General features: G+C 36.4%; 1 protein-coding gene across 7 annotated transcripts in view; it reads right to left on the bottom strand.

The window, feature by feature from the left end:
* Positions 1–15530, bottom strand: part of LDAH (lipid droplet associated hydrolase) — a 104787-nt gene that overhangs the window by 26259 nt on the left and 62998 nt on the right. For 6 of the 7 annotated variants that reach the window (XM_038560877.1, XM_038560878.1, XM_038560880.1 and 3 more), the window contains one exon: positions 4994–5228. The exons of the other annotated variant lie outside the window; for it this stretch is intronic. In XM_038560877.1, the coding sequence (XP_038416805.1) occupies positions 4994–5228 (235 nt within the window). The remainder of the gene's footprint in view (positions 1–4993; positions 5229–15530) is intronic. 7 annotated transcript variants of the gene reach the window in all.

Consider the following 15530-nt stretch of genomic DNA (forward strand, 5'->3'; position numbering starts at 1 on the left):
TTTAGCTTTGATCAGGAAATCCAATTTAGCTGTCTCAGTGAAAAGCCTATTCCTTATGAAGTAGAAGAACATCTATTATAAAGAAAATATGTAGCAGCAAACATTCCAGAATTAAAGTAAAAAACCCCATATATTTTCTTTAAAAACAACATTTAAAACAATCTAATTATGTAAATTGATCTGATGGACACTGTGGTAAAGTTTATAAAATATGCTAATTGAATTAGGGCTACTCTCTGAATGCCAGATAGGAACTGATGTTTCACTCACTCAATCTGGGGAAGAAGGCTAATACATGGACTCCCAGCCCAAAGGAAGTGCCATCTTTGCCAAAAGGGCAACAGCATTTGAAATACTTGAATATTTTGGTTCCTTGAATTTTTCGGACCTTACTACAACAAAAAAATATGTGTATAAACTAAAGGATACAGAAAATCAGTGTCTATCTAGATAGGGCAGGATTTATTATCCACTATTTGGACTAGCAAACTTCCTCCATTTGTTTCTGTAAGATTTCTACTGAAGCACAGACATTACATAATGTGCAAACACCGTAAGGCCTACTCAAAGTCAAGCTGGCATGTTAAAGGTCACTGTCTGGGTGACAGTAAAGCCAGGGAAACAGGTCTGCAGGGATGTCACAGATGTTACAGACCACTGAGAATAATCTTGGACCCCGCTTTTTCCTCTTGATTAGCCCTCTCTTTGTGTAACCTAAAAATCATACTTCCGATTCAAGTGGGTTGGTTTGAACACTGATTTACCTCTACCATTCATGGGATACAAGCTTGGGAGGAGGCCACTATTATCTGCAAAAGCCATGGTCTTATGAGTATTGGTCTCTCTCAGCTGGGACCATCTTCCTTTTGTAGTAAGCAAGGTGATGGGAATCACCTAAGGGATAGCCAGGGCAAGCCTGGGCAGAGGCAGTTTCTGTGGTACTTGTTGCAAGAGGAGACAAGGGTGATGGGGGATCCCAAGGGGATCCCAAGGTAGCAAGAGGCTTGCTAGGATGGTTGAAATGCTTGGTTAAGGATCAGCCTAGGATGACTACTGGGAGATTTAATTAAGACACAAATAGACAATGAACCAAGGGTCCAAAGAAAAAAGACAAGTAATTCTCGCCTGCCTTCAAGGTTATACAGACTGAGTGGGAAATATGGAAAAAAAAGAGACCACTGAAGTACTGCTTACATCAGAAGGCCAGATCTAGAACAAAGACAAAAGAAAATCAGAGAAGCAAGGATGGCAGAAATAGGAAAGCTATGCTCTAAAAGTTTGTTTGGACTTTGGATGTTTGGAACAGATATGAAGCAAGGTAGCTGATAGCTCAGTTTACTTTAGAGTGTAATTTGCACATAGTATAACTCTACAGTGCTTGTGCAGAAAAGGAATCCCAGGGTCCCGAAGGAGCAATGTGGCTAGAACGCTTTGGTTTTCTTGAGCCAGGGAAGGTAGAGTGTCATCCAAACTATCTTGTTTCTTGATGCTTGCACTTGGGGCCACTGGAAGACATAGTAGGAGGTCAATCACTATAGCTGAAAGGAAGATTCCTATCCTTCAAGGACAGCTTATGTAGCCCACTTCTCTAAGAGGGTGCTTAGAACTCTGCTGTAGAAAAACTGGAAAACATCTTTATATAATTACCTCTTTTAGTTAAAAACATTAAACACTTGACTATATCTCGTATGTGTTACACAGCCACTAAACATATATAGAAAAACAAATAAAACTTTCGTATACTCTGTGTCCTGGTATGGCTTTAGAAAATATTTCTAAAGAGGTATAAGAAAAGCACAGATAGTTTGATAATCAGTTAGTTTGATAATCAGGCATTCCTATCTAATGCTTATCAGAAACTCAGATGTTTTGAGTGAAGTGTTCTATAAATATCTATTAAGTCCTGTTGGTTGATACTGTGGTTCACTTCTTCTATATCTTTGCTAATTTTCTGTCTTGTTCCTTCAACTGTTGAGAGAGGTGTTCTTAAGTATCTAACTATAATTGTGGATTTGTCCATTACTTCTTTCAGTTCTATCAGTCTTGCTTCATATATTTTGCAACTCTCTTGTTTGGTGTACACATGTTTAGGATTGCTATGTCTTCTATCTTCTTGGTAGATTGAACTTCTTATTGTTATTATGCAGTGTCCCTCTCTGTCCCTTGTAATTTTCTTTGCTCTAAAGTCTACTTTATCTGATTTTAAGACAGTCATTCCTGGTTCCTCTTGATTAATGTTTACATAATGTATCTCTTTCCATTTTTTTACTTTCAATCTACCTGTATAATTATATTTGAACTGAAGGCAGCATATACTTAGGTAGTGTTTTTAATCCACTCTGTCAATCTTTGTCTTTTAATTGGTGTATTTTGACCATTTCCATGTAATGTAATTATTGATATGTTAGAAGAGCTTGTACGCCATTTTATTACTTGTTTTCTCTTCATTCTGCTTTTTGTTTTTTTTTTGCTTTTTGTTTTTTTTGTTTGTTTGTTTTCTGTGTTTTTTCTCTTTTTTTGTGTGTTTGTGTGTGTGTGTGTTTTTTTTCTCTTGCCCTTCTACATGTTACTGAATATGCAGGGGGTTTTGGTACTTAGTAGGAAAAAGTACATCCATTCCATCCTTCTAGAAGCAGAATTCTTTGTAGGAAAATGGAATCTCTAATTGGAAAATGCTTTTTATAATTCCTTCTATCAGGTAAAAAGAAAAATGCCCAAAGGAAAAAGAAACTGTAAAGGGAAATAAAATGATTTACTGAAGCATATGTGGAGTAATTTTATATTTTTTAAAAAATATTTTTTATTTAGTTATTCATGAGAGACACAGAGAGAGAGAGAGGCAGAGACACAGGCAGAGGAGGAAGCAGGCTCCATGCGGGGAGCCTGATGTGAGATTCATTCCCGGGACTCCAGGATCATGCCCTGGGCTGAAGGCAGGTGCTAACCACTGAGCCACCCAGGGATCCCCAATTTTATATATGTTTGCCAGAATTTCAAGTGACTTCCATTTGGTCTCAAATAATTTCCAAAGGTATATTGGCCCTTAGAGATCATCTAGTCTAACTTTTGGTCTGATCAATGTCCAAGAACCAGACAGCAGAAGGGTTTCTGACATGTAGACAATGCCCTTCTCACTTAGGCCATCTCTTTCTCTTCTATGATAGGAAGGAAGGATAAGGGGTTGGATCAGGTCTTTAAGGGGCCTCTCCAACTTCAGTTTTTGTGACTTTTATAACTTCCCTGAATCTTGCTTCCTTTCTTCCTTTCTCCTCTTCTTCCATTGCTATGCTAGGGTATACTAAAAGAATGGGGGTTGGAGAGAGCATGGAACAGACAAAAATCCACAAATAAAGAAAAGATAATGAACTTTTGGGAGTCCTGCCTTTATAACTGACTGGGGCAAAAAGATGACAATAGCAGCTATGGTAAAAGGAATCTTTAGTATAGTGGTAGACTGCCAAAGTCTGAACACTACCCACTAGTTGTATGACTGTGCAAATCATGTAACTTCTTTATATCTCTGTATTTTCACCTGTAAAATGAGGACAGTAAAATATCCAAAACAGATTAGTTCTGAGGACTACAAGTAAATACCCAGAATGGTGCCATTAGCTGCTGCTGCAATTGTTGTTATATCATTCACTGGAGGCTTATTATAAATAAAATATTATATAGACACTTTGCATATATTATCATGTTTCATCTTACAATAACCTTTTGAGGTATAGATTAAGAAGGGATCATTTTATTATGAAAATAATTGATAAATAGCCTATAAATTAGTATTAACTAAAAAGGTAGCTTACATTTATTTATTTTTTATTTTTTTAAAGGTAGCTTACATTTAAAAACAAAAATTGAAGCCAAAAACTATAGTAGCAAATATTCCCTGGCACATTCAGAAAATATAATCAGTACAATGACTGTTATTAATTACTTTTGTCATTTAAACTCCTCCAAAAACATGTAAAAGGGAAAATAAAAGCATTGCTTATTCACTCTATGGGAGTATTGAGCCTGGTTTCCTTGGCTGGTTTCTCCTAAGTTCTTACACTGGACTAACAAGGTGTACTCTGGATTCCTATAGAGTCCATATGTACTATATATAGAATTCTCTCCCACCATCTGGCAGCTAGAGTGGAGAATCAGAAGGATAAGTTTTTAAATCAAAGCCTGATGAAAATGAAAATGAAAGGCTCTATGTCTGTTTTTATTTTATGTCTAGTTTTGAGCTTTTAGGAGAAAAATAATTCCTTGCTCAATATTCACTCACTGTCTGAGGTAATTCTGCATTGTGATACAAGAATAAACCTATCCATTTAATTTTTATTTCTTTCATTTATGTATTTTTTAGAATTTTATTTAAATTCAAGCCAGTTAATATATAGCATATTATTAGCTTCAGGGGTAGAATTTAGTGTTTAATCAGGTACATATAACACCCAGGGCTCATTATGTCAAGTGCCCTCCTTAGGGCCCCATCACCCAGTTACCCCATCCCCTCACCCTCCTCCCCTCCAGCATCCCTGAATTTGCTTCCTATAGTTAATATTTTAAAAATTAAGTTAAGAGTCTCTTATGGTTTATCTCCCTCTCTTTATCTATTTATCTTCCCTCCCTTCCCCTATGTTCATCAGTTTCGTTTCTTAAATTCCACATATGAGTGAAATCATATGGTATTTGTCTTTCTCTGACTGACTTATTTAATACATTTTAGTTCCATCCACATCATTGCAAATGGCAAGATTTCATTCTTTAAATCAATGCACAGAAGTCTGTTGCACTTCTATATACCAATAATGAAGCAGCAGAAAGAGAAATCAAGGAATTTATCCCCATTTACAATTGTACCAAAAACTATAAGATACCTAGGAATAAACCCTGAGCCAAGGAGGTAAGAGATCTGTACTCTGAAAACTTAAAACATGTATGAAAGAAATTGAGGAAGACACAAAGAAATGGAAAAAACATATACCTTTTAAAATGTGCTTACCAAGGCAGAATGGTTCTAATATGTTTAGGACCGAAAATTCGCTCTGCAGGTTCATCATTTGAAGAGCAATTCTGATAACAAAGGACTTGATTTTCTCAGGCCATGGTTTAAGTAGAAGGTAGGCAAAAACATAGAGAGCATATCGAAGCCAGCACAGGAGTGGAGTGGCGATCCTGCCATTCGGTGACTCAGACATTCGCTCAATTGTTGGAAAGAGCAGAAAGGAGCGAATTATCTATAATACAAAACATACTTTGATGAGAAGTTTTCTTAAGGGATAACCCACTGTTTTATTGTTTCTTCTATATAGTACAGTACAGGACAAATGACAGGGCTTCAGAATACAACTAAAGATCTGCTGCAAAAAACTACCATCAGCTGTCTTCTCAGTGCACAAGCAATCTGGGGGAGGCATAAGGATGTCCCCTTGAGTTACTGGGGTTAATATTCAGGGTGAGGAACAAATCAGATTCCTAGATAACTTCCTGATTGTGACAGCAATTCACAATCCTTTTGAAAGACCACCAAAATTAGGCATTCACGTTCCATTCTAATAGTTATACCACCACACTGCCTAGTGATACCAGAAGAAATCAGAACTACATAAAGAACTTTGGTTCTGGTCATCATTTCTTTTGTTAATTATATTTGGGGATAGTTCACTCTTGATAAGCTTCTCTATTCCTTACTCTTACCAATAAAAGATAATCTTTAATAGGATCAAACATACTTCTGACACCTGATTTAACCTTAGTAAAATGCAGGCTAGAAACAAGGAAAGCTGGGAATCTCTACCTATAAGGGAAAATGTTCAAGGACAAAAATATAATTTCAACTGAATTCATCGGGATATCAGGAAATATATTTTAATAATACTCCACAAGAAAGAGCTTTGCTAAAGCATTTTAAATTTACCATTAGCTACCATATCAATATTTTAAAAATTCATAGATAAAAATAATTTCTATTGTTCTGGATCCAGAAACAAAACACTGCCTGCAGGGGTTCTTCCAATCCCAATTCCGACCTCTGCTCACCTCTTAGGTAACTCCTATCCTGCCTTCCTTACTTTGCTTTACATGAATACTTATTCCTTAATACTATAATCACTTCCTTATCTTGCTTTATATTAATAGTTATTGTCCTGCAGTTGACTGAATTGTGACTCTCCTGAAATCATAAGTTGAAGCCCTAACTCCCAATGTGATTATATGGAGAGAGAAATGAGGTCACAGAGTGGGGCTCCAATAGGTGGGATTAGTATCCTTACAAGGAGATTCACCAGAGAATGAATCTCTTCTCAAGAGGTGGCTCTCTCTTCCCAAGCACACACAAAGAGGTCCGGTGAACACACAATGGAGAAGACAGCCACCCACAGGCCAAGAAGCCTCCCCAGAAACTAACCATCTGGGCAAGCTGATCTTGGACTTTCAGCCTCCAGAACTGAGAAAATGTCAGTTGTTGAAGCCCCTTAGTCTATGGTATTTTGTTATGGCAGTTCAAGCAGACTAATTACATATTCCTTAATATGATAGTTAAATCTTTTCTGTGAATGAATTTTATATAAATGCAATCAACAGTATGTTTTTGTGTTTTACTTCCTTCACTCAATACTGTTTATAAGATTCGTCCATGTTGATATATGTAGCAACAGCTTATTATCTTGGCTATGTAGTTTTCCACTGTATGAACATACTGCTATTTATCTTACTGATACTATGGACATTTTTATACATGCCTCTTGGTCGCATGTACTTCTGTTGATGGTATCGCTCAAAGTAGAAATACTGTATCATATGGTATGTATAAGTTCAGCTTTATTTATTTTTGAAAATTTATTTATTAATGAGAGATACAGAGAGAGAGAGAGAGAGAAGCAGAGACATAGGCAGAGGGAGAAGCAGGCTCCATGCAGGGAACCTGACGTGGGACTCAATCCTGGGTCTCCAGGATCAGGCCCTGGGCTGAAGGCAGGTGCTAAACTGCTGAGCCACCGGGGCTGCCCAAAGTTCAGCTTTAGTAGATAATTCCAAATAGCTTCCCAACGTAGCTATAAGAATGTCCCCCCATACCAACAGACATGAGAATTCATGCTGTTACATACCTGCACTAAATTTGGTTATGGCAAACTTTGTAATTTTGACTAACCTCATGAATAGCGGTATTTCACTATGGTTTTGTGTTTCTCTGATGACCGGCAAGGTTGAACAGCTTTTATGTTTATGGTTTCTATATCCCTTGAAGTGCTTATTCAAGTCTCTTGCATGCTTTTCTGTTAGGCTGCTTATCACTTTCTTTCTTGACTTGTAGTTTTTTATTTATTTTATTTTATTTTATTATTTTATTTTATTTTATTTTATTTTATTTTAATTCTAGGTACTCGTCTTTTGTCATGTTGCAGTCCTTGGCTTGCCTGTTCATCTCTGATATTTTTCTTAATGGACATAAGTTCTTAAGTTTGATGGAAGCGAATTTAAATATTTTCTTTTATACTTATTCTTTGTGCCTAGTTTGAAAAATTTCTGTCCAACCTCAAATCATGAAGATACTACTTTTCTCATTCAAAATGCTTCTTTAGAAATTAGGTAAAGCTACCTTTTAACTGAGTCTGTGAGTCTGTTCCTTTGATTTGAGGTAACGGTGATTTGCCATTTCCCTTATGTATTTATATTCCTCCTTCTGGAGGAACTGAGTGCAGTTTTCCTGGTAGAACTGACAGTACAGTACAGGTTTTTGTGGACTCTCATCCTCTACCGTTGACAATCCTTTTCTGTAGTAACCTGTAGGGATGGCATTGCCCAAATGTTCAAGTTGATCTGTAATTCTCACTGATACACAGTCTCTCTAATAAAGAACAAGGACTTGAGGGTAAAACTATGGAGGACTTTTTTCTTTCTAATCATCTTTGTTTTTCCTTGGTCCTGTCAGCTGAGTGCTGAGCCATTTCTTATAGACTTCCTTTTCTCTCAACAGTAGCCGAGATATTGTAGCTGTTTCTCCCTTGGTCACAATAATTTGACTTCTACTAGGTCTCCTCTTCTGTCACATAAGTAAGAATGTGCTGTTCCTTGTGGTCTTGGTGGTAAATAAGACATTCTTTGGGAGTAGGGAGCCATAGCCTCTTCTGATGATTTTTTAAAAATGCTGCTTTGGCAACTTTACATGCAAAATGCTCATAATGTGCTTTTGGAATGAATGTAGGGTTTCAGTTAGAATAGGGGAGTTTCTGCCACCTTGGCATCTTCTTAAGTACAAAGCAGAGAAGATGCTAGATGGACTGTGTGTGCTTAATAAAGGCATCCATGGGGACTTGTGATTCAGATGACTTTGGACTCCAGAGCATCAGGGATGATCCAGAATCTTCCAGTCAGAGCCAGCTGCCTATTTGGCAATGGGTTTACACAAAGATTATATATCAAGATTCACATAAAGGTTATGGAATCTCAGTGAAGTCTGACTAACCAAGAAAAGTCAGTTAAAGGAATTATCTTCCCTGGACACCACTTTCACCATGAATTCCAACTCCATGTATTCAAACACGGACAGAGAAGAAATGAGGTCAGCTCTGGAATCCCAGGACTCTTCTGTTATTCAGTCTTCTTCCCCTCTGGTCCTGATTTCGCTGTAATCAACACAGGGTGAGGACACAGGGTAAGCAGGATGTGAAGCACCAGCATCATAACTGCAGTCCTCTGCCATTGCAGGAGGTGCCCGCAAAGAATCCAACAACTTTCCAGGGTCTCTGGGCCCTTGAACAGGCTTACCCTGCTCTCATATTCAGTGAACAGTGGTATGCTGCTACTTCACCTTTGCCTTTCTGTCCAAAGACAGTCTTTGGGATCGCGGCCAATGGCTCAAAGTCAAACGTGACTGCTGTCACTCTTGGAGACGTGGAATATCCCCTTCAGACTGACAAAAATTAAGAAGTCTAACAATACCAAGTGTTAAAGATGTGGATCAATGAGAACTCTTACACAACGTGGCAATAATAACTATTACACTTTCCTCCTCTGTTTTTGAAAGTACAGGCACTTTAGTAGGTGCCTAGAACTCACGCAGAAAGTAAATTTTTATCATTTTGTTGATTGTTAATAGTTTAATTAGGGGATCTGGCATTTCACTTGGATACCAAGCCGCATGCTTTAAGAGTCTGAGAGGTAGAAATGATGAATTCTCTCAGCAACGGGAATGGTGTTAGAATTAACCACGAATTTTATACCTTCAAATTCAGAAGTCTTTCCCTCTCTTTTGGGTAGCTCTAACATCTGAGTCCTTTTATTCCTTTAAGTGCTACCAATGTTCTATTGGACTTAACAAGACTTGAGAGATTCAAACGGATGGGTTTACACACAAGCAATCTTTGGTGCTGGGAGAGGCTGGGTTTCTCATTGCCCTGCTGAGGCCTCCCAGCCGAAGGTCCAAGAAGGAGAGCTGCTTTCCCCAACCACAGGAAAAGTTCTCCCTTGAGGCTGGAAGCAGGTGTGTTAGCAGCTGTGGTGGCCGCACAGGATAAGATGAAGGAACTGACTTCTTGGCTTCAGATGGGCTCTCATTCGCCAGTCGCACCAGGAGCCACAAGAACATGCCACGCCGAGGGAGCCGGGTGGGCCACAGTCCGCAGGCACGGCAGGCTCCCTGGCAGCCAGCATTCTTTAATAGGATTTCCAACAGCTCTGTGATCTAGTCTTCCATACTTTCATTTATAACCTACCTGAAACTGATTGTTATGTGTGCCATGAAATATGGGTCTAATTCAATTTCTTTCCATATGGAAACTCAATTTCCCAGAGCTGTTAACTGTAAAGGCTTCTTCCTGGCTTTTCTGCAGTGACACTCATGGTGTGAATCCCATGTAGATGTGAATGGTTTCTTTTCAGTGTTCTCTGACTCACTCTACTGGTATACCTCTCTAACTCTGTGCCAAGAGCACCGTGTCTTATTTACTAAAGCTTCATAAGATATTTTGATATTTAGGATAGTAAGTTAAACCCCATCATGTTGCTCTTCAAAAATGCCTGGGCTATTTTTGGCTCTCTGCAATTCCATAAACATTTTGGAATTGGCTATTTGACTTCTACATGAATCTCACTGAGATTCTGATTGTACTAAATTTATAAATTAATTTGAGAAGTAGTATCTTTAAAATACTGAGTTTTCCAATCTGAGAACATAGGGATAGTTCTCCTTCATGTCTCTAAAAATGTACATACATTTTATGTGTAGTCATTTTGCGTAACTTTTGTCAGATTATTAGGTACTTATTATTTTAATGCTGTTGTAAATAGGCTATTTTAAAATTTTCACTAAATGGTTGCTGCTTGTATGTATGATATAAAAAATATTTACATGTTGATTTTGTGTCCAGCAAACTTATTAAATAAAGTCCCTTAGTTTTAGTAAGTTGTCTGTAGATTCTTTGGATTTTCTAAGTACATAGTTATATCATTCATATATAATAACAAGGTTACTTCTTCCTTTCATATCCTTGTATCTTTTTTTCTTATATTACCTGAGCTAACCAAAACCTTACTACAACACTGACAGAAATAATTCTTGCTCCTGAATTAAAAAAATTTTTTTTCAATATAATCACAAAACATGATGTGTACTAATACACTTTGTTGGATTAAAAACATTTCCTCTATTCCTAGTTAATTGCTTTTTATTTTATTTATTTTTATTTTTATTTTATTTATGATAGTCACACACACACAGAGAGAGAGAGAGAGAGAGAGAGAGAGAGAGAGGCAGAGACACAGGCAGAGGGAGAAGCAGGCTCCATGCACCGGGAGCCCGACGTGGGATTCGATCCCGGGTCTCCAGGATCACGCCCTGGGCCAAAGGCAGGCGCCAAACCGCTGCGCCACCCAGGGATCCCTAGTTAATTGCTTTTTAAAATCATAAATGGATGCTGAATTTTATTAATTACCTTTTTTGTACCTATTGGGATGATTGTATGATTTTTTTCCCTTTCATTTATTAACATGGTAAACTATCAATTGATTTTCTAATGTGAAACTAACTTCAATCTCTGGACCACAGTAGTGATATTACCTCTTTCCTTCCTGATATTGACTGTTAGTACCTAACAGAGTAAACTTTTATAATTATGAAGGAATTCTCTTCATTTCTAATATGCTTTTTCCTTAGGGCTTATTTTAATATGAACATGGTTATACCAACTTTCTTTTGCCTAAAATTTATAAAACTTTTCCCACTCTTTCAGATCCTATCTTTTTAAGGCCTTTATTTACAAGTTATATTTGGATTTTTTTCCTCTAATTTGACAATCTTTGTCTTTTAACTAATAGGATTAATAGGTTTACTACCTTTTTATTTAAATCATTCCTAATATTTTGGAGCTAAATCTAAAATATAAACCTAAAATCTTACCTTGTTGCTTTTTATTTTTTATAGACCTTCTTATTTTTTTCTTCTTTCTATCTTTTGCAATGAGAGAGACAAATAATTGATAGCAAGTATTAAATAACTGAGTAAACGATACAAAAAGTGATTAAAATATGTATGTAGGGATGCCTGAGTGGCTCAGCAGTTGAGCGTCTGCCTCCAGCTCAGGGCGTGATCCCGGGATGTGGGATTGAGTTCCATATACGGCTCCTTGCAAGGAGCCTACTTCTCCCTTTGCCTATGTCTCTGCCTCTCTCTCTCTGTGTCTCTAATGAATAAATAAATAAAATCTTTAAAAAAAATAAAGCATGTGTGTAAGTCACAAAAATGATTATAATTCTAAAGCAATTAGAGGACAATTTAAGGAATAACAACAAATAATAAAATAATTATTAACAACAATAATAACAGTATGCAAAAATGCATGTTAGTAAACTCAAGTCCATGGTGACATAGGGAAGAAATACAATAATGAAAGGAGACTAGGAATTGCTGGAAGTGGTGCTGTAGTTTAAATCGGGTGTTAAGGGAAGGCTAAAGAAAGATGACAATTGTGCAGCCAGTCATGGAGTGAACTGTAAGATATTTGGAAAAAAAGTATTTCTGGAAATGGAAGGGCAAGTCAAGTGCAAAGCCTGTAAGACAGATCCTAATTTGCTGTGTTGAGCAAAAACACAGAGAACAGTATCGCTGGGATGGTGTGTGTGAAAGGAGAGCAGTTCATGTTGTGATCACAGGAGCAGCACGGGGGACAGAGGATGTAGGGTCTGGTAGGGCTTTGGGTTTTATTGTGAGTAGCTGAGAAGCTGTTGAAGGGTTTTGGAAGCAAGAGTGATCTGTTTGACTTCCATTTTAGTAGAATTATTATATTGTTGTATTGTTAATACTGCATTGTTAATACTGTCTGAAAAGGACTAAATCAGTGAAATTAGACAAGATAAAAAATGAGTAAATACTGGAAAGGTAAAATTACCATTAGTTATGACTTATGTTTAAAACATTAAAAAAACCCACATATAAAAATAGCTACATACAAATGTAAGAAGAAACGTAGTGCACTTATCTAAAGAAAAGTTTAAAACACAAAAGGAATTCATTTCTTTGTTCTTCTGTTACAAAAGAGATATAAATTTTCCCACTAAATTAATGGACCAATTCATTTCAATCCCAATTAAAATAGTAAAAGATGATTCTTATTTTGAAATTTAATGAATTCTTTTAATGCTCATTTGGAAAATGAAATGCACTAACCACCTAGGAATTCTGAAAAAGAAGAAAAAAAGATTAGCTCTCCTAAATATTGGACAAAGCTGTTTATCAGAAAAAGATCACATAGTTCAGTGGAACATAAAAGAGTCTCAAAACAAACCTGAATACCTGAGGAATTAAATTTATGATAAAAAAAATTTATGATAAAGGCATCTATGGAGAAAAAAAGGAGTTATTCAATAAATGCAGTTGGGAAAACTGGAAAAAAAGAGTTACTTGGAGTAGCAAAGGACTGGAGACTAGAGTTCATAATGAAGAATGGCCCCACATATGGCAGTGTGCCTATACAATGGAATACTATATTACAATGAGATAACAGGTATATTTGCATGTGTTGACAATGAGGATGTACAAATTTTCTTTCTTCTTTGAAACCAGCTGGTTGGGACTGTAAAGGAGACATTCTATGGGTTTGGGCTCATATGCTCTTTGGGCTTTTATTTTTATTTATTTATTTTTGGGGGGCTTTTAATTCTGAAAACACAGAGGCAATTTTGCTTATTTTCAGGTTCTTCAACTGTGTCCTGGAGAATTAATGTCATTGAATAATGCAGTCTCCACCAACTGCAATTGTTCAGCTCTCAATCTTATTTTCTCCATATTAGTAAATAACCAAACCAACTACTATCAGGGATTTGACTAAAAAATAATTCCAGCAAATAATGTGAGATCAGTACATTTAATCTTAATAATCCCCTAAGCCTTCCATCATTTATAAAACAGCACTGTGGATGATAAAGGAAAATATTCAGAACTAGGACCCTCAAGTGCTACAAATTCTTAATTAGGAAAGTAAAACGATTATGTTCTGTTCTATCCTGTTTGTAAAAGCAGAAAAAATATGTTAAATGGGAAAGCTAGAAAGAAATGTTTCTGTTTTTTCCCCTGGTCAACCCACAGTTAAACCAGAACACTCTTAATGAAAATTATCTGCAAGAAGTCTGGTGGCTTAGTCCTTTATGATAACCCATTGCTCATACTAGTTCCAAGTTTATTCACTTCATAACAAGGGCTTCTTTGTGTTTATTAAAGTGTCCTTAAAAAATATAAAGTGTCCTTAAAAGATTTAGAGAATATAAATGGTTAATACAGTTACTGTCATACTAAAAAATACACCATATAGATTCCATACTAGTTATGTAACCCACAGTACAAAGGAACTTCAGACTGATCAAATCAGTTGGCAGAAAGAGGAAGCAATCCATTACTTTGTATAAATGATCCATTACTGTGACCCATGTTAAACAAAACTGCATGCAAGGGAAACTCTAAAAATACATGAGCAACTACAGGGTTACATGTGGTTGATCTATATCAATAACAAAATGAGAATTCAAGTGCACTCTGAAAACATGGGAATGTACTGAAACAATAAGGAAGTTCAAATACATACTCTGAATGCATCATTACCTCTAAAAACTATAAGAAGACCAAAGATTGTTTATCACAACTAACACTTAGTTGATGAGACTTGTTTTCCTCTCTTGCCTTTGGAGAACAACAGTTATTACCTGTTGGGTGAAACTCCTACTTTTTCTTAGATACCAGAATGGTAACTTCAATGAAATTTATAGTCCAAATTTGATAGGATAAGCCACAGCAACAAGAATTTATTTTATTCATACAGAAACCTACTGGCAAAAAAAAAAAAAAATCCCATCAAAGTCAAGGAAGTATACCCAATTTTATAACACAGCTGTTCAGAGGAGGTTTCCAAATCTGTGTACACGACAACACATTTTCTTATGTTACTGTCTCAATAAAGAAAGAACTTCTAGGCTGGCCAGTTCACTCTACTCTACTGAAACATTCTCATCTATTTCACATTCTCATTTGAAATCTACCAGAGTCAATTCTGATGATGAAGCACAACCATGGTTTCTTGAATAGTACAGGAAAATAAATATAAACAATGGGATTTTTCACAGAAGATGCATTTTGGGGATTTGAAATAGTATTTTGATGTTTATTTTTTTCTGAAATTATTATTATTATTAATCATTTTACAGAAAGGAACTTAGGAATGATTTGAAGTGCAGCCATAAGGTAAGATGAATGATGTTCAGGTGTGGATTGTGTAAAATCCGTTTCATTAAATAGGCATTTTTTTAAACAAAGAGTACAATCTAAAGATCACCAATCACTATGCTTACTGTTCAGATAGTATACTAGAGATATATTATATTACAGATATATCATATAGTGTATATATTATTGTTTGGTGACATAATTTCCTGCGGGTGAGTCAATCACTATCATTTTTTGGAAAGATTTTATTTATTTATTCATGGGAGATACAGAGAGAGAGGCAGAGACATAGGCAGAGGGAGAAAAGCAGGCTCCCTTTTGGGAGCCTGATGCGGGACTCAATCCCAGCACTCTGGGATCACGACCAGAGCCAAAGGCAGACGCTCAACCACTGAGCCACCCAAGTGCCCCGAGTCAATCACTATCATTGTTGTTAGAGGCAGGCCAATATTCACAAGTGTTTCAAACTACTTGGCTTTGGAAATGACTAAGCCTGTATCCTAAGAAATAAAGCATGAGATCCTTCAACTAGTGATTGCTGAAAAGGATGATGCCACTTCAACATGTTCTGCTTTAGATGGCATTTAAGGAAATGACCACTTTTACTATTTTCTATTCATATGAATTACACTCATGACCCTCTGGGACAGAGATTTTTCTATACTTTAATTACCTGAATGTAAAAAAAAAAGCCATTCCATGCATTTAATCTACATGTCAGTGTTGCTAATTACAGAGAATGCTTGCATATTTTCAGATAGGTATATTATAGCTTATGATTGATTACATTAAACATTTGAAACATAGGTTCAAAATCTTCCTACAGTCTATT

The sequence above is a fragment of the Canis lupus genome, chromosome 17 (genome assembly GCF_011100685.1).
Source record: "Canis lupus familiaris isolate Mischka breed German Shepherd chromosome 17, alternate assembly UU_Cfam_GSD_1.0, whole genome shotgun sequence".
In the NCBI taxonomy this organism is placed as follows: Eukaryota; Metazoa; Chordata; class Mammalia; order Carnivora; family Canidae; genus Canis; species Canis lupus.